The sequence below is a fragment of the Salvelinus alpinus genome, chromosome 19, assembly GCF_045679555.1.
Source record: "Salvelinus alpinus chromosome 19, SLU_Salpinus.1, whole genome shotgun sequence".
Lineage (NCBI taxonomy): Eukaryota > Metazoa > Chordata > Actinopteri > Salmoniformes > Salmonidae > Salvelinus > Salvelinus alpinus.
In genome coordinates, this window is record NC_092104.1 from 30,194,949 (window position 1) to 30,218,766 (window position 23,818).

Consider the following 23,818-nt stretch of genomic DNA (forward strand, 5'->3'; position numbering starts at 1 on the left):
TCTTATCCAGAGCGACTTACAAATCTCCCGTACATACCCCTCGTGATGAAGGCAGCCAATGGCCTGCTTCTATCTACGATGTAAACACAGCCACTTGTGAAAAAGCGAACTGCTGTCTGATGAAGAGGAACACAAATACATACATTGAACAAAAATGTGAATGTAAAGTGTTGATCCCAGAAATGTTTCATATGCAAATTAGACCAGCTTTTAAGCTTGTGCGCAGCGCTTCTAAAAATGTATCTTTCACTCAGCTCTTTAAGCACGCACAGCCCCCAGCCAGACTATGTTGCAGCGCAAGGTGGAATAGGCTATATACAGTACCAGTCAAAAGTTTGGACACACCTACTCATTCAAGGGTTTATCTTTATTTGTACTATTTCCTACATTGTAGAATAATAGTTAAGACAACAAAACTATGAAATAACACATATGGAATAATGTAGTAACCAAAAAAGTGTTAAACAAATCCAAATATATTTTATATTTGAGATTCTTCAAAGTAGCCACCCTTTGCCTTGATGACAGCTTTTGCAGCTTTGCACACTCTTGGCTTTCTCTCAACCAGCTTCATGAGGTAGTCACCTGGAATGCATTTCAATTAACAGGTGTGCCTTGTCAAAAGTTAATTTGTGGAATTTATTTCCTTCTTAATGCGTTTGAGACGGTCAGTTGTGTTGTGACAAGGTAGGGGTGGTATACAGAAGATAGCCTTATTTGGTAAAAGACCAAGTTCATATTATCACAAGAACAGCGCAAATAAGCAAAGAGAAACGACAGTCCATCATTACTTTAAGGCACGAAGGTCAGTCAATATGGAAAATTTCAAGAACCTTTGAAGTGCAGTCGCAAAAAGCATCAAGCGCTATGATGAAACTGGCTCTCATGAGGACCACCACAGGAAAGGAAGACGCAGAGTTACCTCTGCTGCAGAGGATAAGTTCATTAGAGTTACCAGCCTCAGAAATTGCAGCCCACATAAATGCTTCAGAGTTCAAGTAACAGACACATCTCAACATCAACTGTTCAGAGGAGACTGTGAAATCAAGCCTTCATGGACGAATTGCTGCAAAGAAACCACTACTAAAAAGGACACCAATAATAATAATAAGAGACTTGCTTGGGCCAAGAAACATGAGCAATGGACATTAGACCAGTTGAAATCTGTCCTTTGGTCTGATGAGTCAAATTTGAGATTTTTGGTTCCAACAGCCGTGTCTTTGTGAGACGCAGAGTAGGTGAACGGTTGACCTGCGCATGTGTGGTTCCCACTGTGAAGCATGGAGGAGGAGGAGGTGTGATGGTATGTGGGTGCTTTGCTGGGAACACCGTCTGTGATTTATTTACAATTCAATTCAAGGCACACTTAACCAGCATGGCTACCACAGCATTCTGCAGCGATACGCCATCCCATCTGGTTTGCGCTTAGTGGGACTATCATTTGTTTTTCAACAAGACAATGACCCAACACACCTCCAAGCTGTATAAGGGCTATTTGACCAAGAAGGAGAGTGACGGAGTGTTGCATCAGATGACCTGGCCTCCACAATCACCCGACCTCAAACCAATTGAGGTGGTTTGGGATGAGTTGGACCGCAGAATGAAGGAAAAGCACCCAACAAGTGCTCAGCATATGTGGGAACTCCTTCAAGACTGTTGGAAAAGCATTCCAGGTGAAGCTGGTTGAGAGAATGCCAAGCGTGTGCAAAGCTGTCATCAAGGCAAAGGGTGGCTACTTTGAAGAATCTCAGATATAAAATATATTTTGATTTGTTTAACACTTTTTTGGTTACTACATGATTCCATGTGTTATTTCAAATTTTTGATGTCTTCACTATTATTCTACAATGTAGAAAATAGTAAAAATAAAGAAAAATCCTTGAATGAGTAGGTGTCCAAACCTTTGACTGGTACTGTAAAAAAAAATATGACATTCTTGGAATAGGTGCAAGTCATTGGTGTCACGTTCCTGACCTATTTTATGTTATTTTTATATGTTTAGTTGGTCAGGGCGTGAGTTGGGGTGGGCATTGTATGTTGTGTGTGTTTTGTTTTGTCTATGGGTGTTGTAGGTGTATGGGGTAGAGAAGAGTGAGGTTTTCTAGTTATGTCTATGGCTGCCTAGATTGGGTCTCAATCAGAGACAGCTGTCATTCATTTGTCTCTGATTGGGAGCCATATTTAAGGTAGCCATAGGCAGTAGGCTTTTGTGGGTAGTTGTCTTGTTGAACGTTTGTTGCTTGTATGTGCACTTACGTTATCTAGCTTCACGGTCGTTTGTTGTTTTTGTTAGTTTGTGTTTAGTGTTCGTTTTTGTGTTTTCTCTCTCTTCTCTAATAAAGAAGATGTATTTTGCACACGCTGCGCCTTGGTCATCTCTCTCCTATAGACGATCGTGACAATTGGGCTACTTTTTTTCATGGGGTTTAGCCTAGTACTTTGTTCTAAGTCAACAATAACAACAACGATTTATTGCAGACAATTGTCTATAAATAGCAGCAGACTACATCATTATTATCAGAGAATAGAAACCGAAAGTGGTGGGAGGCAGAGAGGAAAAACGAATCTGAATTTGAGGGGCGGGGCGGGGCAGATCAGCTGTTATATACCAGGCTCAGCTGTACACGGTCACCATCTTCAATCGTAGAAGTTGTTTTTGTCAACATACCGATTTCTCAAAACTATTTGTTGAAACAGTTTGCAAGACTTCACAACAAGGACTTCTCAACAATATCTACTGAAAAAGGTAAGTATTTTTTTCATCATTAGGCTATAATACTTTATATAACTCTGCTGTTAAAGCTAAATAGCTATCAAGCAATTCTCTAACACATTATTTTAGTTATTACAATGGGCTGAATCAATGGTAACCTTGAATCCTGTAGGTTAATATAAAGGTTATAATATGTTGTATAAATTGTCATGAGCATGTATGATAATACCCCCTTATGTCTGTCAATCATCTCATAATGATTCTCACTCAATTCCAGCCATTTGAGTCAGCAGAAATGTTGATAGAGAGTGGACATTATATATTGAAAGCCTTATTATAAGACATTATAAAGGATCATGCATGCTTTTAACAAGTTATAAAGCATTATACCTGTTGGCTTTAAGTGAAGTGTTACTAGACTAAATCATTCAATTGAGCTATGGTATTGTAAGGCCAAATAAATAATACATGAAATCCTCTTTCAGATATCTATCATGGAACTCACTATAACACTCTTGAATGGGGACTCACATCCCCTGACGGTTCAGCCACACACCACTCTGGGGTCGCTCAAGAGTCTGATCAACCAACACTTTGGAGTGGCCATGGAAAGGCAGAGGCTGTCAGGTGTCAATGGGAACAACATCAGTCTCAGCGATGATTCAAAAACTTTGAGTGACTATGGCCTGCATTCAGGATCTAAAGTGATGGTGCTGATTACAGAACCCACTCACATCCAGGTGTTCCTGAAAAATGAAAAGGGCCAGACGCACACATATGAGGTGGTGTCAGGTGAGACTGTAACCCAGTTCAAAGCCAAAGTCCAAAACAAGGAGGGAGTCCCAGCCAACCAACAGAGGCTGATTCATGAGGGCAAGCAGCTCGATGATGGCAAGAAACTGGAAGACTATGGTGTCAGAAATCTAAGCACTATTCACCTGACGCTCCGTCTAAGGGGAGGCTGAAGACACCCAGTATCGACCTGAAACCACAGGTCACCTGAAGCCCTTAACTTATTATGCATTCCATGTCTATAGAGAAAAAGCTATATTGTCCAAAAATGACCAGTGTTACTTTTGTAGTCAGTTGTAAACTTTTAAATTAAGCATGGCTGATATTGGCTTTTGTTGAAAAAATGTAAATGAGATTGTAATAAAGTAATAACCAAGTATAAAACTCAGTCTACCATCATTGGCATGGCTCCAACTCAAAACAAAAGTTAAAGCAACATAAGGTAATGGACTGGTTTTTATAAAATACAGTTAAATCAAATGCATCAGGATGTAAAATACATTGTCAGTTTCAGTCCGATGTGCTGTTGCTCCCTTATTTGGCCTGATAGAGACAGAAAGAGTAATAACATTTACAGTTTGAGACTCAAACTAAACTGAAGGCAGTCCACATGAGGAAACTACAGGCCAGCCTTGTCAGCAATATACACAATGCTTCATGGTCTGATAAATCTTAACATTGCATATTCATATGGTGTTAAATGAATTGCATTCAAGGTTGAAATAGTTACTGATATTCATTTCCTACAGCACATTTGCTTCATCTTAAATTATAATATACATTTGTATCTTTCAAGAATAGGTAACATGTATTTACCATTGTTCAAACCAAAATACACCACGGCACAAAGATACTCAAGTATTTCAATTAATTTAAGATTGGAAATTTCAGTAGTAAGAATTAACATTGAACATTTTAGTTATCGGTTATTCTGCATGTGAGCAACACATTAGATGTGTTATGATTTCCTTAATGTAGTACTTTTGTAGTATGCGAGTGAAGGCCTTCACATCACCCCAGTCAATCTGCCTGGTTGTACCAGCTTGCTGCACTGGCATTCACAGGCCTGTCCTTGTAACGTTCTGCAGCTCCAGAGGCACACCCTGTGCCCTCTACATTCAGTAATCAGGGAGAAGATCTTGGGAGTCTTCACTTCCTCACAGACGCAAGGTAAGCATACCAAAATAAGGCCACCATGTTGGCAAACAGCACTCGAAACTGAAAACACAACAACACAGATTGGTAACAGAGCACCACTACATTCCAGATGAATGCATAAAAGAAAAGCCAGTGAGAACTGCTCACCTCTACAGACACATAGTTGATGTTGATGACCTGGAAGGGGGTCCACACTTTCCAGTTCATCTTCAAGGCAGGCCAATAACTACTATTCACTTTGCTCTGGAAGTCTTCCCACCTCTTACCCTAAAATAGCATTAGAATGGATGAAAATGAATGTACAGGCATGGCAATAGTCTGGACTAGAATGTAATTAATGAACCACTAATGGAAATTAACTGTCTGAGTAGTACTGCATAATTTCACTAGGGCCAACCTAAACTGACAGACTAGGAGGCAGTCCCTGCTTAAAGTTTGAAATATATAGAGTAATAACAATTTTTATATGAGACAGTGCTATCTGATCCAAGCAGGGAGAGTTGGTCAGTAATAATGGACTAAAGGAACCTAATGTTACTGCTTATAGTCCAAGGACCTTACATGTTCTGTTTAGAGGCTTACTGGCTCTGGCAGCCAAAACAGCCAAATACTCCAAACGTGAATCGATTCTCAATTGCGGTACGGTTCTAAACTTAAAGCCCTCTACTTTCATATCACATCAAAATAATTTCACAAATGCAAAATATACACTTACTGTACACTGTTTTAACACAGTTGCAGCCAACACAATTTTTCAGTGACAACACGTTTGTGGCATCCATCTTCCATTTACCCACAGGTGTTATGAGACGCAGATAGCTAATTTGCACAGGTAGTCGACTGTCTTGATGTCTGTTTTCTGTAAACAAACGCTGTAACATGGAAATATGTCAGCGTGGGAACTCTATAAAGTTGTGTAGTAATATAAACGTTTGTTTTTTGAAAATGATTTCTCGCTGATATGAAAGATACATTCCTTATGTTTATTATATTTTACAAAACTGTATGTTCCCCCAGCCAGAAGATACTATCGTCGATAGGCTCTAAAATCAGTAGCGTCTATGAATGGGCTAGTCAGGTGTATGGTACAGGAGACTCCATAGTGGAGAAGCTGACTTACCTCCAGGATGTTCATAACAAAGAAGAAAAGCAGCAGGAACGCAGGGGCGAAGATAAGGCATCCAAGAGCAAGCGTTTCACCATGCAGTATGGAACAGTGGTAGGCATCAACACCTCCATAAGTTGGTAAAAGTAATGGCTTGCAGGCCCAGTAATGAGCGACCTGAAACAACAAAGGTACATTTCAATAGCTGTGTTCATTGTACAGTACATTGCAATGGATTACATTGTAACAAAAAAACATGAATTCAAGTGATTTGGACCTGATTTTAATCACATGTCTACCCATAAATGGCAAAGCGGGCAGGTCCTGAAATGTCAATCTCCTTCACTGGCCTTTCGTTTTGCTTCCAATGCTTGAGATAGAAGATTTGAGAGAATGTCACTGAAAAAGATATAGACCGTTTATTTGTAGTCATGCCATGGTAGTGGTCAAAGTTTGAAGAAAGTTTTCTTCTTTAAGTGCATTGAAACAATGCAACTATGACAGCAACTGTTGTCAGGAAAGATGAGGGAGGTTCTTAGAGCAGAGGCTGATTGGCTGAAAACAGACAGAGCAAAGTAGAAAGGTCTTGGCAAAGGGACATGTTTACCTTGCCAAAGCATAGTTTGCAAATGATCAAGTAGCCCCATACCCTTATACCCTTACGATGTCTACCACAAATTAGTTGAAAATAGTTAATGCAGTCCTGTATTAAGAGCAATCAGTAGTAATTGTTGTCACTTGTTAGGTGTTACACAAGTTCGCTATAAGAGTGATCAGATGATGTGGATGCTACGCTACAGGCCTGTTTTGCTAGCACAGATTGGAATATGTTCCGGGATTCATCCAATGGCATTGAGGACTGTACCACCTCAGTCATCGGCTTCATCAATAAGTGCATTGACAACTTCGTCCCCAGAGTGACCGTACGTACATATCCCAACCGGTAGCCATGGATTACAGGCAACATTCGCACTGAGCTAAAGGCTAGAGCTGCCGCTTTCAAGGAGCAGGAGCCTAATCCGGACACTTATAAGAAATCCCGCTATGCCCTCAGACGAACCATCAAACAAGCAAAGCGTCAATACAGGATTAAGATTGAATCCTACTACACCGGCTTTGAAGCTTGTCGGATGTGGCAGGGCTTGAAAACTATTACGGACTACAAAGGGAAACCCAAGCATGAGCTGCCCAGTGACACGAGCCTACCAGACGAGCTAAATGTCTTTTATGCTCGCTTCGAGGCAGGCAACACTGACATATACACGAGAGCACCAGCTGTTCTGGACGACTGTGTGATAACGCTCTCAGTAGCTGATGTGAGCAAGACCTTTAAACAGGTCAAAATTCACAAAGCCGCGGGGCCAGACAGATTACCAGGACGTGTATTCAAAGCATGCGCGTACCAACTGGCAAGTGTCTTCATTGACATTTTCAACCTCTCCCTAACCGAGTCTGTAATACCTACATGTTTCAAGCAGACCACCATAGACCCTGTGCCCAAGGAAGCAAAGGTAATCTGCCTAAATGATTACCGCCCCGTAGCACTCACGTCGGTAGCCATGAAGTGCTTTGAAAGGCTGGTCATGGCTCACGATCAACAGCATCCTCCCGAATACCCTAGACCAGAGGTGCACAATTGGCCGACCTCGGTCCGGACCGAGTGAAGGTTCTATCTGGACCTTGACACATTTCTCATAAATAATTGTTCAATGAAATACTGATGAAGCAACCTTTTTTTCAATGTACATATACTGCGCTGGCTCAGCACAGCTGGGAAGGTCCCAAACAGTGCCCCATACTACTGTGTTTTGTCCAATCACGTGTGTTATTTAAATCACTTCACGAAACTCTGCCAATCAAAGTGAATGTTTACAATGCATGTTAGGAGACTGATGTTGTCAGAGAGAGAGACAGCGAGAGAAGCAAAAGCGGAAGCTAGAGGAGAAATGATAGAATGGCGTGCGCTAAAGTTAGGAAAGTCGATACAGAAAATCGAGCTTTCAAAGAGGACTGGACAGACAAATATGCCTTTATCCTTCCCGCAGCGAGTGTCAAACCACTCTGCCTGATATGTTCAGAGACCGTGGCCCTAATAAAAAGTGCCAACGTTAAGTGCCACTACGAGACAAAGCACAGATCTTTTGAGCAAACATATCCACAGCAGTCTAAGGTGAGGGCACGCAAAATACACAAACTCAAAACCCAGTATGATCGGTCCACCAGAGTCCTCTCCCATGCATTCACTGCCCAACAACGTGCAAACGAATGTTCACTAAAAAATTGCTTGGATTTTGGGTCAACACCAAAAGCCATTTACTGACGGGGGAGTGGTGAGAAATTGCATGAATGCTGTTGCTAAAACTTGACGGTAAACAAAAAGACGAGCTGTGTGAAAAGATCAAGCAATGTCCCAATGTCACGTACAACATCAGCAAGAAAGAGTGAAATACTAACAGAGGATGTATTAACACAGCTTGATGAAGATATTCGGAGTGAACCATGCATAGCATTAGCTGTTGATGAATCTACTGATGTGAGTAATAATGCCCAGCTTCTGGTGTATGTTAGATTTTACCACACAGAGAAGAAGGAATTCTGTGAAGACCTGTTAGGTGTAACACCACCCGAGACACATACAAGAGGAAAGACATAGACATGGTCATAAAGGAGATGCTGAGAAAGAGGGGGATAGATCTAAAACAAGTGATCTCCATCACCTCAGACGGGGCCCCTGCCATGACAGGAAGAGAGAGAGGAGCTGTGGCACGGCTGAAAGAGGACAACAATGATCTCACAGCTTACCACTGCATCATTCATCAGTCTGTCCTGTGCGCCAATCTGTCAGAAGAGTATGCTGAAGTGATGAATACAATGATGAAACTCATCAACTTCCTCAGGGCATCCTCATCTCATCAACATCACCTGCTGAGAGAATTCCTGAAAGAAGTTGAGGCAAATGACCTACTGCTGCACAACAACGTAAGATGGCTCAGTAAAGGTAGGGTGTTGCAACGCTTTTGGTCCATTCAAAAGCAAATAACAGCTTTCCTAGTACAGCTCAAGAGTCAGAAGGCAACACAGTTTTCACTATTTTTTGCAAGACGAGAGCAAAATGGACACTGTTGCTTTTTGATAGACATCACACCTTAATGAGCTCAAAGTGAAACTACAGGGCAAGAACAATTCAGTTTGTGATTTGATGACATCTGTCCGCTCCTTCCAGAGGAAACTGGAAGTGTTCAAGGAAGATCTTCAAGGAGACTGTGCACACTTCCCAAAAGTGCAGGAACTGATTCAGGGTGAGAGAGATGTTTCTCCTTATGTTGACTTCATAGATACGCTGACTGGAAACTTCAGAAATCGCTTTGACAGCTTCAGCCTTGGACAGCAGCTCCTTCTAATTGAGAATCCATTCCTCATCACAGATGTCAGGGGATTGTCAAAGGAGGTGACACAGACCTTCAAGTGGGCACATGCTGGATCTCTACAGATTGAACTGATTGATCCGCAAGCAAATGTTGCACTAAGAGCACTTTCAACTAACTGATCATGACACTTTCTGGCTGCAGGCTGTGTCTGAGACTGTTTTCCCTGGTCTAACCAAAGTAGCACTACACACCTTGACCATGTTTGGCTCCACATACAGTTGTGAGTCTTCTTTCTACACTACGAACATCATTCACTGTACTCTACTGTACTGTAAGTCGCTCTGGATAAGAGCGTCTGCTAAAATGACTAAAAAAATGTAAATTCAAAATAAGTACCGTTCTAGACTCACCAATGAGAACCTACAGTTGAAGTCGGAAGTTAACATACACTTAGGTTTTTCAACCACTCCACAAATTTCTTGTTAACAAACTATAGTTTTGGCAAGTCAGTTAGGACATCTACTTTGTGCATGACACAAGTAATTTTATCAACAATTGTTTACAGACAGATTATTTCACTTATAATTCACTGTATCACAATTCCAGTGGGTCAGAAGTTTACTTACACTAAGTTGACTGTGCCTTTATTAAACAGCTTGGAAAATTCAAGAAAGTGATGTCATGGCTTTAGAAGCTTCTGATAGGCTAATTGACATCATTTGAGTCAATTGGAGGTGTACCTGTGGATGTATTTCAAGGCCTACCTTCAAACTCAGTGCCTTTTTGCTCAAACTCAGTGCACATGGGGACAAAGATCGTACTTTTTGGAGAAATGTCCTCTGTTCTGATGAAACAAAAATAGAACTGTTTGGCCGTAATGACCATCATTATGTTTGGAGGAAAAAGGGGGAGGCTTGCAAGCCGAAGAACATCATCCCAACCGTGAAGCACGGGGGTGGCAGCATCATGTTGTGGGGGTGCTTTGCTGCAGGAGGGACTGGTGCACTTCACAAAATAGATGGCATCATGAGGATGAAAAATTATGTGGATATATTGAAGCAACATCTCAAGACATCAGTCAGGAAGTTAAAGCTTGGTCGCATATGGGTCTTCCAAATGGACAATGACCCCAAGAATACTTCCAAAGTTGTGGCAAAATGGCTTAAGGACAACAAAGTCAAGGTATTGGAGTGGCCATCACAAAGCCCTGACCTCAATCCTATAGAACATTTGTGGGCAGAACTGAAAAAGCATGTGCGAGCAAGGAGGCCTACAAACCTGACTCAGTTACACCAGCTCTGTCAGGAGAAATGGGCCAAAATTCACCCAACGTATTGTGGGAAGCTTGTGGAAGGCTACCCAAAACGTTTGGCCCAAGTTAAACAATTTAAAGGCAATGCTACCAAATACTAATTGAGTGTATGTAAACTTCTGACCCACTGGGAATGTGATGAAAGAAATAAAAGCTGAAATAAATCATCCTCTCTACTATTATTCTGACATTTTACATTCTTAAAATAAAGTGGTGATCCTAACTGACATAAGACAGGGAATTGTTACTAGGATTAAATGTCAGTAATTGTGGAAAATGGAGTTTAAATGTATTTGGCTAAGGTGTATGTAAACTTCCGACTTCAACTGTACATATGTGCATGAGAATGGCACTGACTCCATTCCAGCCAAAGTTCAAAATACTGGCAGGCCAAGCAAAAGCCAATTTCTCTAACTAAAGAAAAGAGATGAAGAAATTAAGTGGGAGAGAGTAGGAAAGATAAATATTTAACTTGTGGTTTCTTATCTGTTCAAAAATCAAAGCACTTTTGTCAGAAACAGGCACTTTTGTTATTTTTGTGTGAAGATGCAGTCTTGTTTTGCTTGAAATGAGAATATTTGTGATAGGCCTACTTTTATTCATGATTAGGCTGCATATTTATTTTACCTCATGTTTAATGTGTCTGCATTGAAAATGTGCAATAAATATTGTTGAAATGTTATTGAAATGTAGTACTTTGTTTATTAGCTATACATATAGAAGAACTACATATGCCCCCAAATCATAGCGCACGTTAGACATTTTAATGGTTTGGACCTTTGGGGGGAGAAAATGTTAGTCGCTGGACCTCTTTAAATTCTAATTGTGCACCCCTGCCCTAGACCCATTCCAATTCACATACCGCCCCAACAGATCCACAGATGACGCAATCTCAATCGCCCTCCACACTGCCCTTTCCCACCGGGACAAAAGGAACACCTATGTGAGAATGCTGTTCATTGACTACAACTCATCTTTCAACACCATAGTGTCCAAGAAGCTCATCACTAAGCTAATGTTAGGATTTATGTTTATGCACTATAGCCCGCTACCATATTGTTTGAAGATGAATATTGTTTTGTTACACACACACACAAACAATACAGATGTGTAGGTGTGTAAAGACTGATCAACATAGAGGGACAGGCTATACAGGCTGTGGTCAATCTGGAGAGGGGAGGGGTGCATATCTCTAAGCCAACCAGGGAGGGTAGAGCACTGGACAATACCATATTAGGAACTGTTTGAGTGTAGAATCGACGGAGACACAAGACGGATCTAATCTACCCAACAACCAGATGCGGACAGAGGAGAGCACCATGGGACTTGGACAAGTCCGAGTGCCAGCATAGGCTGAGCAAAGTTTAAACCGCGCTCAGCCTCTACTATGATAGGCCAACGGACGAGTTGGAACTAAAGCTGTCATAGTATAAGAACTGCTATTTGAGTACATTCCACAGTTCCCTGTTTTAACGTTAGCTATACTGACCTCGTCGCGGATTTGGTAAGAATTGGGTAATTCTTCAGCAGAATCAAGTATTGATGCAGCAGTCCCATATAGAGGGCAGAGTCTCGAATCGGTAAACTTTGTACAGGCATTGTCACGGTAGATATGTTGCATTTAGACGTTACGTTTTGTGTTTGAAGGACCACCACCGCACAGATGTGTCTGGCCCTATGACAGATATGTTTGGCCAAATGATGAATATAAACCCTGGATTGCTGATGCTATGTACTGGCCAACGAGAGCATTTGAAGCCACCGGTCAGCCATATTGACGCTTCCTAGAAGAAGCAGTCCTCCATAGGAATGGATGGAATTCTACAGTATTTTAATTAATGGTTTCAAGGACAAAAACACATGTATTTACGTTTTTTTTGTAGAGGGACTTTAACATTAGAAAATCATACTTTAGGGAAATGTTTTTATATATATTTTCATCTTTCAGGGACTAAAAGACTAGTCAGGATCGAGGGAAAGATGAACGGAGCAAAGTACAGAGAGATACTTCATGAAAACCTGCTCCAGAGCGCTCAGGACCTCAGGACCTCAGACTGGGGCAAAGGTTCACCTTCCAACAGGACAACGACCCTAAGCACACAGCCAAGACAACGCAGGAGTGGCATCGGGACAAGTCTCTGAATGTCCTTGAGTGGCTCAGCCAGAGTCCAGACTCGAACCCGATCTAACATCTCTAGAGACCTGAAAATAGCTGTGCAGCGACGCTCCACATTCAACCTGACAGAGCTTGAATGGATTTGCAGAGAAGAATGGGAGAAACTCCCCAAATACAGGTGTGCCAGGCTTGAGGCGTGATACCCAAGAAGACTCAAGGCTGTAATCGCTGCCAAAGGTGCTTCAACAAAGTACTGAGTAAAGGGTCTGAATACTTGGTAAATGTGATTTGTTTTTATTTTTAATACATTTGCAAACATTTATAAAAACCTGTTTTTGCTTTGTCATGGGGTAGTGTGTGTACATTGATGAGGAAATTAAACCATTGAATACATTTTACAATAAGGGTGTAACGTATCAAAATGTGGAAAAAGTCAAGGGGTCTGAATACTTTCTGAATGCACTGTACTTCTCAGTAGTCTCTGAACAGCTTTCAATACCACTTACCTCAGCTGACATGGCAGACATCAGTTCTGACTCATTAGAATTACATTAGTAAAATGCACAAATCAAATCAAATCAAGTTTATTTTATATAGCCCTTCGTACATCAGCTAATATCTCGAAGTGCTGTATAGAAACCCAGTCTAAAACCCCAAACAGCAAGCAATGCAGGTGTAGAAGCACGGTGGCTAGGAAAAACTCCCTAGAAAGGCCAAAACCTAGGAAGAAACCTAGAGAGGAACCAGGCTATGAGGGGTGGCCAGTCCTCTTCTGGCTGTGCCGGGTGGAGATTATAACAGAACTATGCCAAGATGTTCAAAATATTCATAAGTGACAAGCATGGTCAAATAATAATCATGAATAATTTTCAGTTGGCTTTTCATAGCCGATCATTAAGAGTTGAAAATAGCAGGTCTGGGACAGGTGGCGGTTCCATAACCGCAGGCAGAACAGTTGAAACTGGAATAGCAGCAAGGCCAGGTGGACTGGGGACAGCAAGGAGTCATCATGCCCGGTAGTCCTGACGTATGGTCCTAGGGCTCAGGTCCTCCGAGAGAGAGAAAGAAAGAGAGAATTAGAGAGAGCCAAGATTTTCAAAATGTTCATAAATGACAAGCATGGTCAAATAATAATCAGGAATAAATATCAGTTGGCTTTTCATAGCCGATCATTAAGAGTTGAAAACAGCAGGTCTGGGACAGGTAGGGGTTCCATAACCGCAGGCAGAACAGCTGAAACTGGAATAGCAGCAAGGCCAGGCGGACTGGGGACAGCAAGGAGTCATCATGCCCGGTTTGCCGTGACGTATGGTCCTAGGGCTCAGGTCCTCCGAGAGAGAGAAAGAAAGAGAGAACGAGAGAATTAGAGAGAGCATACTTAAATTCACACAGGACACTGGATAAGATAGGAGAAGTACTCCAGGTATAACCAACTGACCCTAGCCCCCCGACACATAAACTACTGCAGCATAAATACTGGAGGCTGAGACAGGAGGGGTCAGGAGACACTGTGGCCCCATCAGAAGAAACCCCCGGACAGGGCCAAACAGGAAGGATATAACCCCACCCACTTTGCCAAAGCACAGCCCCCACACCACTAGAGGGATATCTTCAACCACCAACTTACAATCCTGAGACAAGGCCGAGTATAGCCCACAAAGATCTCCACCACAGCACAAACCAAGGGGGGGCGCCAACCCAGCACAGAGGTGATTGACCCTTGGAGATGTCCACAGATGCAGAAATAAAATTGTCTTTACTGGAGAACATGCAAGTAACTGTACTTCCACTGGTTACAGTTTGTACTAGAGAAGATAAGGGTGAATAACTTTGGGTAGTCTGATATGTGAAGTCCGAAAGATATATGGTTCAACTGCTGACAATAACATGTGATGGTTCAACTGCTGACTTGTTATCATTTTGGGAAAGGTGAGGCAGGGTGTGACTATTTGTATTGCTGTTAAAATTCCCTCTGCAATCACGTATGTCTGACGTATCACAAGATACCTGCAATTGTTAGTCATTATCAGTATAATCTGAGCCTGGGTTTTCCCAAGGATGGGGTTTCATCGACAATGACATTAGGTTTCCCTTTCTGGTGTCTGACATACAGTATCTGTGTGAATGATAGGGAATTGTCTAGAATTATAGGGAATGATCTAGAACGGTTTCTCCTTCTGGTGTCCAACATACAGTATCTGTGTGAATGATAGGGAATTGTCTAGAATTATAGGGAATGATGTAGAATGAGTCAATTGTATCGAATTATAGGGAATGAGCTTTATACATGTTTGTGTGATATGTATAAACAACAACGAAATATAAAAAAAATTACATCGTTGGAATGGGAGCAAGTCATTGGGCTACTTTATTTCATGGGGTTTAGGCTCTTACTCTGTTCTAAGTCTTAACTCAACAATAAAAAACAAAACGATTTATTGCACACAACTCTCTATAAATAGCAGCAGACTACATCATTAGTATCAGAGAATAGAAACCGAAAGTGGTGGGAGGCAGAGAGGAAAAACGAATCTGAATTTGAGGGGCGGGGCAGATCAGCTGTTATATACCAGGCTCAGCTGTACACGGTCACCATCTTCAATCGTAGAAGTTGTTTTTGTCAACATACCGATTTCTCAAAACTATTTGTTGAAACAGTTTGCAAGACTTCACAACAAGGACTTCTCAACAATATCTACTGAAAAAGGTAAGTATTTTTTTCATCATTAGGCTATAATACTTTATATAACTCTGCTGTTAAAGCTAAATAGCTATCAAGCAATTCTCTAACACATTATTTTAGTTATTACAATGGGCTGAATCAATGGTAACCTTGAATCCTGTAGGTTAATATAAAGGTTATAATATGTTGTATAAATTGTCATGAGCATGTATGATAATACCCCCTTATGTCTGTCAATCATCTCATAATGATTCTCACTCAATTCCAGCCATTTGAGTCAGCAGAAATGTTGATAGAGAGTGGACATTATATATTGAAAGCCTTATTATAAGACAAAGGATCATACATGCTTTTAACAAGTTACAAAGCATTATACCAGCAGGCTTTAAGTAAAGTGTTAAGACTAAATCATTCAATTGAGATATGCTATTGTGAGGCCAAATAAATAATACATGAAATCCTCTTTCAGATATCTATCATGGAACTCACTATAACACTTTTGAATGGGGACTCACATCCCCTGACGGTTCAGCCACACACCACTCTGGGGTCGCTCAAGAGTCTGATCAACCAACACTTTGGAGTGGCCATGGAAAGGCAGAGGCTGTCAGGTGTCAATGGGAACAACATCAGTCTCAGCGATGATTCAAAAACTTTGAGTGACTATGGCCTGCATTCAGGATCTAAAGTGATGGTGCTGATTACAGAACCCACTCACATCCAGGTGTTCCTGAAAAATGAAAAGGGCCAGACGCACACATATGAGGTGGTGTCAGGTGAGACTGTAACCCAGTTCAAAGCCAAAGTCCAAAACAAGGAGGGAGTCCCAGCCAACCAACAGAGGCTGATTCATGAGGGCAAGCAGCTCGATGATGGCAAGAAACTGGAAGACTATGGTGTCAGAAATCTAAGCACTATTCACCTGACGCTCCGTCTAAGGGGAGGCTGAAGACACCCAGTATCGACCTGAAACCACAGGTCACCTGAAGCCCTTAACTTATTATGCATTCCATGTCTATAGAGAAAAAGCTATATTGTCCAAAAATGACCAGTGTTACTTTTGTAGTCAGTTGTAAACTTTTAAATTAAGCATGGCTGATATTGGCTTTTGTTGAAAAAATGTAAATGAGATTGTAATAAAGTAATAACCAAGTATAAAACTCAGTCTACCATCATTGGCATGGCTCCAACTCAAAACAAAAGTTAAAGCAACATAAGGTAATGGACTGGTTTTTATAAAATACAGTTAAATCAAATGCATCAGGATGTAAAATACATTGTCAGTTTCAGTCCGATGTGCTGTTGCTCCCTTATTTGGCCTGATAGAGACAGAAAGAGTAATAACATTTACAGTTTGAGACTCAAACTAAACTGAAGGCAGTCCACATGAGGAAACTACAGGCCAGCCTTGTCAGCAATATACACAATGCTTCATGGTCTGATAAATCTTAACATTGCATATTCATATGGTGTTAAATGAATTGCATTCAAGGTTGAAATAGTTACTGATATTCATTTCCTACAGTACATTTGCTTCTTCTTAAATTATAATATACATTTGTATCTTTCAAGAATAGGTAACATGTATTTACCATTGTTCAAACCAAAATACACCACGGCACAAAGATACTCAAGTATTTCAATTAATTTAAGATTGGAAATTTCAGTAGTAAGAATTAACATTGAACATTTTAGTTATCGGTTATTCTGCATGTGAGCAACACATTAGATGTGTTATGATTTCCTTAGTGTAGTACTTTTGTAGTATGCGAGTGAAGGCCTTCACATCACCGCAGTCAATCTGCCTGGTTGTACCAGCTTGCTGCACTGGCATTCACAGGCCTGTCCTTGTAACGTTCTGCAGCTCCAGAGGCACACCCTGTGCCCTCTACATTCAGTAATCAGGGAGAAGATCTTGGGAGTCTTCACTTCCTCACAGACGCAAGGTAAGCATACCAAAATAAGGCCACCATGTTGGCAAACAGCACTCGAAACTGAAAACACAACAACACAGATTGGTAACAGAGCACCACTACATTCCAGATGAATGCATAAAAGAAAAGCCAGTGAGAACTGCTCACCTCTACAGACACATAGTTGATGTTGATGAACTGGAAGGGGGTCCACACTTTCCAGTTCATCTTCAAGGCAGGCCAATAACTACTATTCACTTTGCTCTGGAAGTCTTCCCACCTCTTACCCTAAAATAGCATTAGAATGGATGAAAATGAATGTACAGGCATGGCAATAGTCTGGATTAGAATGTAATTAATGAACCACTAATGGAAATTAACTGTCTGAGTAGTACTGCATAATTTCACTAGGGCCAACCTAAACTGACAGACTAGGAGGCAGTCCCTGCATAAAGTTTGAACTACACAGAGTAATATTTTTTTTATACGAGACAGTGCTATCTGATCCAAGCAGGGAGAGTTGGTCAGTAATAATGGACTAAAGGAACCTAATGTTACTGCTTATAGTCCAAGGACCTTACATGTTCTATTTAGAGGCTTACTGGCTCTGGCAGCCAAAACAGCCAAATTCTCCAAACGTGAATCGATTCTCTATTGCGGTACGGTTGTAAACTTAAAGCCCTCTACTTTCATATCACATCAAAATAATGTCACAAATGCAAAACATACACTACCGGTCAAAAGTTTTAGAACACCTACTCATTCAAGGGATTTTCCTTTTCTTTTTAAAAAACTATTTTCTACATTGTAGAATAATAGTGAAGACATCAAAACTATGAAATAACACATATGGAATCATGTAGTAACCAAAAAAAGTGTGAAACAAATCAAAATATATTTTAGATTTGAGATTCTTCAAAATAGCCACCCTTTTCCTTGAGCACACTCTCGGCATTTACTTACTGTGCACTGTTTTAACCCGTTTTAACAAAGTTGCAGCCAACACTGTTTTTCAGTGACATCACGTTTGTGGCATCCATCTTCCGTTTACACATAGGTGTTAGGTGACGCATATAATTTGCACAGGTAGTCGACTGTCTTGCGTCTATTTTCTATAAACAACGCTGTAACATGGAAATATGTCTCCGTGGGAACTCTATAAATTTGTGTAGTAATATAAACTTTTGTTTTTTGAAAATGATTTCTTGCTGATATGAAAGATAGTTTTGGAAAATATAAGAAACAGAAGAAATGTATGTTCCCCCAGCCAGAAGACACTATCGTCAATAGGCGCTAAAGTCAGTAGCGTCTATGAATGGGCTAGTCAGGTGTATGGTACAGGAGACTCCATAGTGGAGAAGCTGACTTACCTCCAGGATGTTCATAACAAAGAAGAAAAGCAGCAGGAACGCAGGGGCGAAGATAAGGCGATCCAAGAGCAAGCGTTTCACCATGCAGTATGGAACAGTGGTAGGCATCAACACCTCCATAAGTTGGTAAAAGTAATGGCTTACAGGCCCAGTAATGAGCGACCTGAAACAAAAACGGGAAATTTCAATAGCTGTGTTCATTGTACAGTACATTGCAATTAAAAAAAAAAAAAAAGATTCAAGTGATTTGGACCTGATTTTAATCACATGCCTACCCATAAATGGCAAAGCGGGCAGGTCCTGAAATGTCAATCTCCTTCACTGGGGTCCCTTCTTTGGCCTTTCGTTTTACTTCCAATGCTTGAGATAGAAGATTTCCCATTGCTGAGAGAATGCCACTGAAAAAGATGTAGACCATTTATTTGTAGTCATGCCATGGTAGTGATTAAAGTTTGAAGAAAGTTTTCTTCTTTAAGTGCATTGAAACAATGCAACTATGACAGCAACTGTTGTCAGGAAAGATGAGGGAGGTTCTTTACCCTTATACCCTTACGATGTCTACCACAAATTAGTTAATGCAATTTTTTTACCGTTATTTAACTAGGCAAGTCAGTTAAGAACAATTTCTGTATGAGTGATCAGTAGTAATTGTTGTCAATTGTTAGGTGTTACACTAGTTACACTAGACCCCTGCAAGCTAACTAGTTAATAACAATAGCTAATTATCCCATTATATTCAAACTGTTTCAACAGGCTAGCTAACGTTAGCTATACTGACCTCGTCACGGATTTGGTAAGAATTGGGTAATTCTTCAGCAGAATCAAGTATTGATGCAGCAGTCGCACATGGAAGGCAGAGTCTCGAATCGGTAAACTTTGTACAGGCATTGTCACGGTAGAAATGTTGCATTTAGACGTTACGTTTTGTGTTTGAAGGACCACCACCGCACAGATGTGTCTGGCCCTATGACAGATATGTTTGGCCAAATGATGAATATAAACCCTGGATTGCTGATGCTATGTACTGGCCAACGAGAGCATTTGAAGCCACCGGTCAGCCATATTGACGCTTCCTAGAAGAAGCAGTCCTCCATAGGAATGGATGGAATTCTACAGTATTTTAATTAATGGTTTCAAGGACAAAAACACATGTATTTACGTTTTTTTTGTAGAGGGACTTTAACATTAGAAAATCATACTTTAGGGAAATGTTTTTATATATATTTTCATCTTTCAGGGACTAAAAGACTAGTCAGGATCGAGGGAAAGATGAACGGAGCAAAGTACAGAGAGATACTTCATGAAAACCTGCTCCAGAGCGCTCAGGACCTCAGGACCTCAGACTGGGGCAAAGGTTCACCTTCCAACAGGACAACGACCCTAAGCACACAGCCAAGACAACGCAGGAGTGGCATCGGGACAAGTCTCTGAATGTCCTTGAGTGGCTCAGCCAGAGTCCAGACTCGAACCCGATCTAACATCTCTAGAGACCTGAAAATAGCTGTGCAGCGACGCTCCACATTCAACCTGACAGAGCTTGAATGGATTTGCAGAGAAGAATGGGAGAAACTCCCCAAATACAGGTGTGCCAGGCTTGAGGCGTGATACCCAAGAAGACTCAAGGCTGTAATCGCTGCCAAAGGTGCTTCAACAAAGTACTGAGTAAAGGGTCTGAATACTTGGTAAATGTGATTTGTTTTTATTTTTAATACATTTGCCAACATTTATAAAAACCTGTTTTTGCTTTGTCATGGGGTAGTGTGTGTACATTGATGAGGAAATTAAACCATTGAATACATTTTACAATAAGGGTGTAACGTATCAAAATGTGGAAAAAGTCAAGGGGTCTGAATACTTTCTGAATGCACTGTACTTCTCAGTAGTCTCTGAACAGCTTTCAATACCACTTACCTCAGCTGACATGGCAGACATCAGTTCTGACTCATTAGAATTACATTAGTAAAATGCACAAATCAAATCAAATCAAGTTTATTTTATATAGCCCTTCGTACATCAGCTAATATCTCGAAGTGCTGTATAGAAACCCAGTCTAAAACCCCAAACAGCAAGCAATGCAGGTGTAGAAGCACGGTGGCTAGGAAAAACTCCCTAGAAAGGCCAAAACCTAGGAAGAAACCTAGAGAGGAACCAGGCTATGAGGGGTGGCCAGTCCTCTTCTGGCTGTGCCGGGTGGAGATTATAACAGAACTATGCCAAGATGTTCAAAATATTCATAAGTGACAAGCATGGTCAAATAATAATCATGAATAATTTTCAGTTGGCTTTTCATAGCCGATCATTAAGAGTTGAAAATAGCAGGTCTGGGACAGGTGGCGGTTCCATAACCGCAGGCAGAACAGTTGAAACTGGAATAGCAGCAAGGCCAGGTGGACTGGGGACAGCAAGGAGTCATCATGCCCGGTAGTCCTGACGTATGGTCCTAGGGCTCAGGTCCTCCGAGAGAGAGAAAGAAAGAGAGAATTAGAGAGAGCCAAGATTTTCAAAATGTTCATAAATGACAAGCATGGTCAAATAATAATCAGGAATAAATATCAGTTGGCTTTTCATAGCCGATCATTAAGAGTTGAAAACAGCAGGTCTGGGACAGGTAGGGGTTCCATAACCGCAGGCAGAACAGCTGAAACTGGAATAGCAGCAAGGCCAGGCGGACTGGGGACAGCAAGGAGTCATCATGCCCGGTTTGCCGTGACGTATGGTCCTAGGGCTCAGGTCCTCCGAGAGAGAGAAAGAAAGAGAGAACGAGAGAATTAGAGAGAGCATACTTAAATTCACACAGGACACTGGATAAGATAGGAGAAGTACTCCAGGTATAACCAACTGACCCTAGCCCCCCGACACATAAACTACTGCAGCATAAATACTGGAGGCTGAGACAGGAGGGGTCAGGAGACACTGTGGCCCCATCAGAAGAAACCCCCGGACAGGGCCAAACAGGAAGGATATAACCCCACCCACTTTGCCAAAGCACAGCCCCCACACCACTAGAGGGATATCTTCAACCACCAACTTACAATCCTGAGACAAGGCCGAGTATAGCCCACAAAGATCTCCACCACAGCACAAACCAAGGGGGGGCGCCAACCCAGCACAGAGGTGATTGACCCTTGGAGATGTCCACAGATGCAGAAATAAAATTGTCTTTACTGGAGAACATGCAAGTAACTGTACTTCCACTGGTTACAGTTTGTACTAGAGAAGATAAGGGTGAATAACTTTGGGTAGTCTGATATGTGAAGTCCGAAAGATATATGGTTCAACTGCTGACAATAACATGTGATGGTTCAACTGCTGACTTGTTATCATTTTGGGAAAGGTGAGGCAGGGTGTGACTATTTGTATTGCTGTTAAAATTCCCTCTGCAATCACGTATGTCTGACGTATCACAAGATACCTGCAATTGTTAGTCATTATCAGTATAATCTGAGCCTGGGTTTTCCCAAGGATGGGGTTTCATCGACAATGACATTAGGTTTCCCTTTCTGGTGTCTGACATACAGTATCTGTGTGAATGATAGGGAATTGTCTAGAATTATAGGGAATGATCTAGAACGGTTTCTCCTTCTGGTGTCCAACATACAGTATCTGTGTGAATGATAGGGAATTGTCTAGAATTATAGGGAATGATGTAGAATGAGTCAATTGTATCGAATTATAGGGAATGAGCTTTATACATGTTTGTGTGATATGTATAAACAACAACGAAATATAAAAAAAATTACATCGTTGGAATGGGAGCAAGTCATTGGGCTACTTTATTTCATGGGGTTTAGGCTCTTACTCTGTTCTAAGTCTTAACTCAACAATAAAAAACAAAACGATTTATTGCACACAACTCTCTATAAATAGCAGCAGACTACATCATTAGTATCAGAGAATAGAAACCGAAAGTGGTGGGAGGCAGAGAGGAAAAACGAATCTGAATTTGAGGGGCGGGGCAGATCAGCTGTTATATACCAGGCTCAGCTGTACACGGTCACCATCTTCAATCGTAGAAGTTGTTTTTGTCAACATACCGATTTCTCAAAACTATTTGTTGAAACAGTTTGCAAGACTTCACAACAAGGACTTCTCAACAATATCTACTGAAAAAGGTAAGTATTTTTTTCATCATTAGGCTATAATACTTTATATAACTCTGCTGTTAAAGCTAAATAGCTATCAAGCAATTCTCTAACACATTATTTTAGTTATTACAATGGGCTGAATCAATGGTAACCTTGAATCCTGTAGGTTAATATAAAGGTTATAATATGTTGTATAAATTGTCATGAGCATGTATGATAATACCCCCTTATGTCTGTCAATCATCTCATAATGATTCTCACTCAATTCCAGCCATTTGAGTCAGCAGAAATGTTGATAGAGAGTGGACATTATATATTGAAAGCCTTATTATAAGACAAAGGATCATACATGCTTTTAACAAGTTACAAAGCATTATACCAGCAGGCTTTAAGTAAAGTGTTAAGACTAAATCATTCAATTGAGATATGCTATTGTGAGGCCAAATAAATAATACATGAAATCCTCTTTCAGATATCTATCATGGAACTCACTATAACACTTTTGAATGGGGACTCACATCCCCTGACGGTTCAGCCACACACCACTCTGGGGTCGCTCAAGAGTCTGATCAACCAACACTTTGGAGTGGCCATGGAAAGGCAGAGGCTGTCAGGTGTCAATGGGAACAACATCAGTCTCAGCGATGATTCAAAAACTTTGAGTGACTATGGCCTGCATTCAGGATCTAAAGTGATGGTGCTGATTACAGAACCCACTCACATCCAGGTGTTCCTGAAAAATGAAAAGGGCCAGACGCACACATATGAGGTGGTGTCAGGTGAGACTGTAACCCAGTTCAAAGCCAAAGTCCAAAACAAGGAGGGAGTCCCAGCCAACCAACAGAGGCTGATTCATGAGGGCAAGCAGCTCGATGATGGCAAGAAACTGGAAGACTATGGTGTCAGAAATCTAAGCACTATTCACCTGACGCTCCGTCTAAGGGGAGGCTGAAGACACCCAGTATCGACCTGAAACCACAGGTCACCTGAAGCCCTTAACTTATTATGCATTCCATGTCTATAGAGAAAAAGCTATATTGTCCAAAAATGACCAGTGTTACTTTTGTAGTCAGTTGTAAACTTTTAAATTAAGCATGGCTGATATTGGCTTTTGTTGAAAAAATGTAAATGAGATTGTAATAAAGTAATAACCAAGTATAAAACTCAGTCTACCATCATTGGCATGGCTCCAACTCAAAACAA

The 23,818-nt window shown here is 41.1% G+C and overlaps 4 protein-coding genes and 1 pseudogene across 4 annotated transcripts; 3 read left to right on the forward strand and 2 right to left on the reverse strand.

The window, feature by feature from the left end:
* The first annotated feature begins 2,606 nt into the window (after positions 1-2,606).
* On the forward strand, positions 2,607-3,889 carry LOC139545300 (polyubiquitin-like). Its single transcript, XM_071352929.1, has 2 exons — positions 2,607-2,746; positions 3,199-3,889. Exon 2 carries the CDS (start codon positions 3,208-3,210, stop codon positions 3,676-3,678), a length of 471 nt encoding a protein of 156 aa, XP_071209030.1. The 5' UTR covers positions 2,607-2,746; positions 3,199-3,207; the 3' UTR covers positions 3,679-3,889.
* Positions 3,890-3,960: 71 nt separating this feature from the next.
* LOC139545301 (peroxisomal membrane protein 2-like) lies at positions 3,961-12,133 on the reverse strand (annotated as a pseudogene).
* Positions 12,134-15,131: 2,998 nt separating this feature from the next.
* On the forward strand, positions 15,132-16,407 carry LOC139545298 (polyubiquitin-like). The gene is made up of 2 exons (XM_071352927.1): positions 15,132-15,271; positions 15,717-16,407. The coding sequence occupies exon 2, from the start codon at positions 15,726-15,728 to the stop codon at positions 16,194-16,196; it is 471 nt and encodes a 156-aa protein (XP_071209028.1). The 5' UTR covers positions 15,132-15,271; positions 15,717-15,725; the 3' UTR covers positions 16,197-16,407.
* Positions 16,408-16,461: 54 nt separating this feature from the next.
* LOC139545296 (peroxisomal membrane protein 2-like) lies at positions 16,462-19,516 on the reverse strand. Its single transcript, XM_071352924.1, has 5 exons — positions 19,309-19,516; positions 18,806-18,928; positions 18,531-18,693; positions 17,329-17,448; positions 16,462-17,241 (listed from the first exon to the last, which is right to left on the reverse strand). The coding sequence occupies exons 1-5, from the start codon at positions 19,416-19,418 to the stop codon at positions 17,173-17,175; spliced, it is 585 nt and encodes a 194-aa protein (XP_071209025.1). The 5' UTR covers positions 19,419-19,516; the 3' UTR covers positions 16,462-17,172.
* Positions 19,517-22,502: 2,986 nt separating this feature from the next.
* On the forward strand, positions 22,503-23,778 carry LOC139545297 (polyubiquitin-like). The gene is made up of 2 exons (XM_071352926.1): positions 22,503-22,642; positions 23,088-23,778. Exon 2 carries the CDS (start codon positions 23,097-23,099, stop codon positions 23,565-23,567), a length of 471 nt encoding a protein of 156 aa, XP_071209027.1. The 5' UTR covers positions 22,503-22,642; positions 23,088-23,096; the 3' UTR covers positions 23,568-23,778.
* The last annotated feature ends 40 nt before the right edge of the window (positions 23,779-23,818 follow it).

Excerpts from the sequence above, each read along its gene's own strand:
- LOC139545296 (XM_071352924.1), bottom strand. The coding sequence starts at position 19,418 with ATGCCTGTACAAAGTTTACCGATTCGAGACTCTGCCTTCCATGTGCGA. Across the intron at positions 17,449-18,530 it reads TTGTTATGAACATCCTGGAG|GGTAAGAGGTGGGAAGACTT; the intron begins GTAAGTCAGCTT and ends ATGCTATTTTAG. Across the intron at positions 17,242-17,328 it reads TCAACTATGTGTCTGTAGAG|TTTCGAGTGCTGTTTGCCAA; the intron begins GTGAGCAGTTCT and ends TTGTGTTTTCAG.
- LOC139545297 (XM_071352926.1), top strand. The coding sequence starts at position 23,097 with ATGGAACTCACTATAACACTTTTGAATGGGGACTCACATCCCCTGACG.
- LOC139545298 (XM_071352927.1), top strand. The coding sequence starts at position 15,726 with ATGGAACTCACTATAACACTTTTGAATGGGGACTCACATCCCCTGACG.
- LOC139545300 (XM_071352929.1), top strand. The coding sequence starts at position 3,208 with ATGGAACTCACTATAACACTCTTGAATGGGGACTCACATCCCCTGACG.